Source organism: Cebus imitator, unplaced genomic scaffold (assembly GCF_001604975.1).
Source record: "Cebus imitator isolate Cc_AM_T3 unplaced genomic scaffold, Cebus_imitator-1.0 Scaffold682, whole genome shotgun sequence".
Lineage (NCBI taxonomy): Eukaryota > Metazoa > Chordata > Mammalia > Primates > Cebidae > Cebus > Cebus imitator.
In genome coordinates, this window is record NW_016107997.1 from 311,693 (window position 1) to 313,021 (window position 1,329).

Here is a 1,329-nt window from a genome sequence, read left to right on the forward strand (position 1 = left end):
AGAAAAAAAAAAAAAACAAAAAAGCTGGATCTTTAAGAAAAATCAGTAAAACTGCCAGGTGTGGTGGCTTAAGCCTGTAATTCCAACACTTTGGGAGGCTGAGGTGGGCAGATCACCTGAGGTCTGGAGTTCAAGATCAGCTTGACCAACATGGAAAAACTGTCTCTACTAAAAATACAAAATTAGCCGGGCGTGGTGCGGCATCCCTGTAATTCCAGCTACTCAGGAGGCTGAGGCAAGAGAATTACTTGAACCCGTGAGGCGGAGGCTGCGGTGAGCCGAGATCACACCATTGCACTCCAGTCTGGGCAACAAGAGTGAAACTCCGTCTCATAAAAAAAGAAAAGAAAAAAGAAAACTTAGGAAAATAGATAAACCTCTGGACAGGCTGATCAGAGGGAAAAAGAAAAAAAGAGAAGACATGAATCACCAATATCAGGAATAAAAGAGGTTCTGAAGATATAAAAAGGGTAATAAATAAATAAAATGAAAAACTTTTACGCTAATAAAGTCAGCAACCAAAATGAAATGGATAAATTCCTTGAAAGGTAAAATAAGGCTATATATTAAATACTAGAAACATTTTATTTTCAGTTATATACTATATTTGACTCTAAGGTAAAGTAATTATAGCACGATCCTTTAAATATGAATCTTCAAGGGAAAGCACTACCATATTACTACACTTACTGAGTGCCGACTGCACATTAGCCATGTTAGAGAACACAAACATGAATAAAACAGTCCCTGACCAAAAGATGCACATACTGTCACTACAGAATTAGTTTCTACTATGGAAAAGATGCTTTTACAGCTATATTAGTGATTGAAACCTGTGATGTTTGAATAATCAGAAAACTAAAAACTCAATTTGTTAGCCACTATTATGAAATTGTTTTAATTTAAAGAAATCATACTGATGAAAATGGTAAAGGCTAAGAAATTCCCTATACAGATCTGAGATTATTTGAGGTTGGCTTTCAGTGATAATATAAGGCCTAAATAGTGCCTGGCACATTTGACTGAATAACAAACCAATACCAAAGCAGAGAATAAAATTAAATTTATACCAGACAACTACTCCTATTATAACTACTACTCCCATGCCTTATGAACTTAAAAGGATATAAGCAGAAATTAAAGTGAATACACATTAGACATATAAATAATCAGTTCAACTGCTTTGCAATTTTGTAATGTTTTAAACTCACCATGCCTGGTTTATGATTTAACTCCTGTATGCTTCTCAATATTAGACATGCTTTAGAAATATTACCTTAGGAGAGTAAACAAAATCAGCATTACATGGAAGAAAACATATTATGAAAA

The 1,329-nt window shown here is 34.3% G+C and overlaps 1 protein-coding gene across 1 annotated transcript in view; it reads right to left on the reverse strand.

Moving 5' to 3' along the window:
• SRP72 (signal recognition particle 72) overlaps nucleotides 1-1,329 on the reverse strand; it is a 39,562-nt gene that overhangs the window by 19,816 nt on the left and 18,417 nt on the right. The window contains exon 12 of the mRNA XM_017518497.2: nucleotides 1,212-1,276. Within this exon, the coding sequence (XP_017373986.1) occupies nucleotides 1,212-1,276 (65 nt within the window). The remainder of the gene's footprint in view (nucleotides 1-1,211; nucleotides 1,277-1,329) is intronic.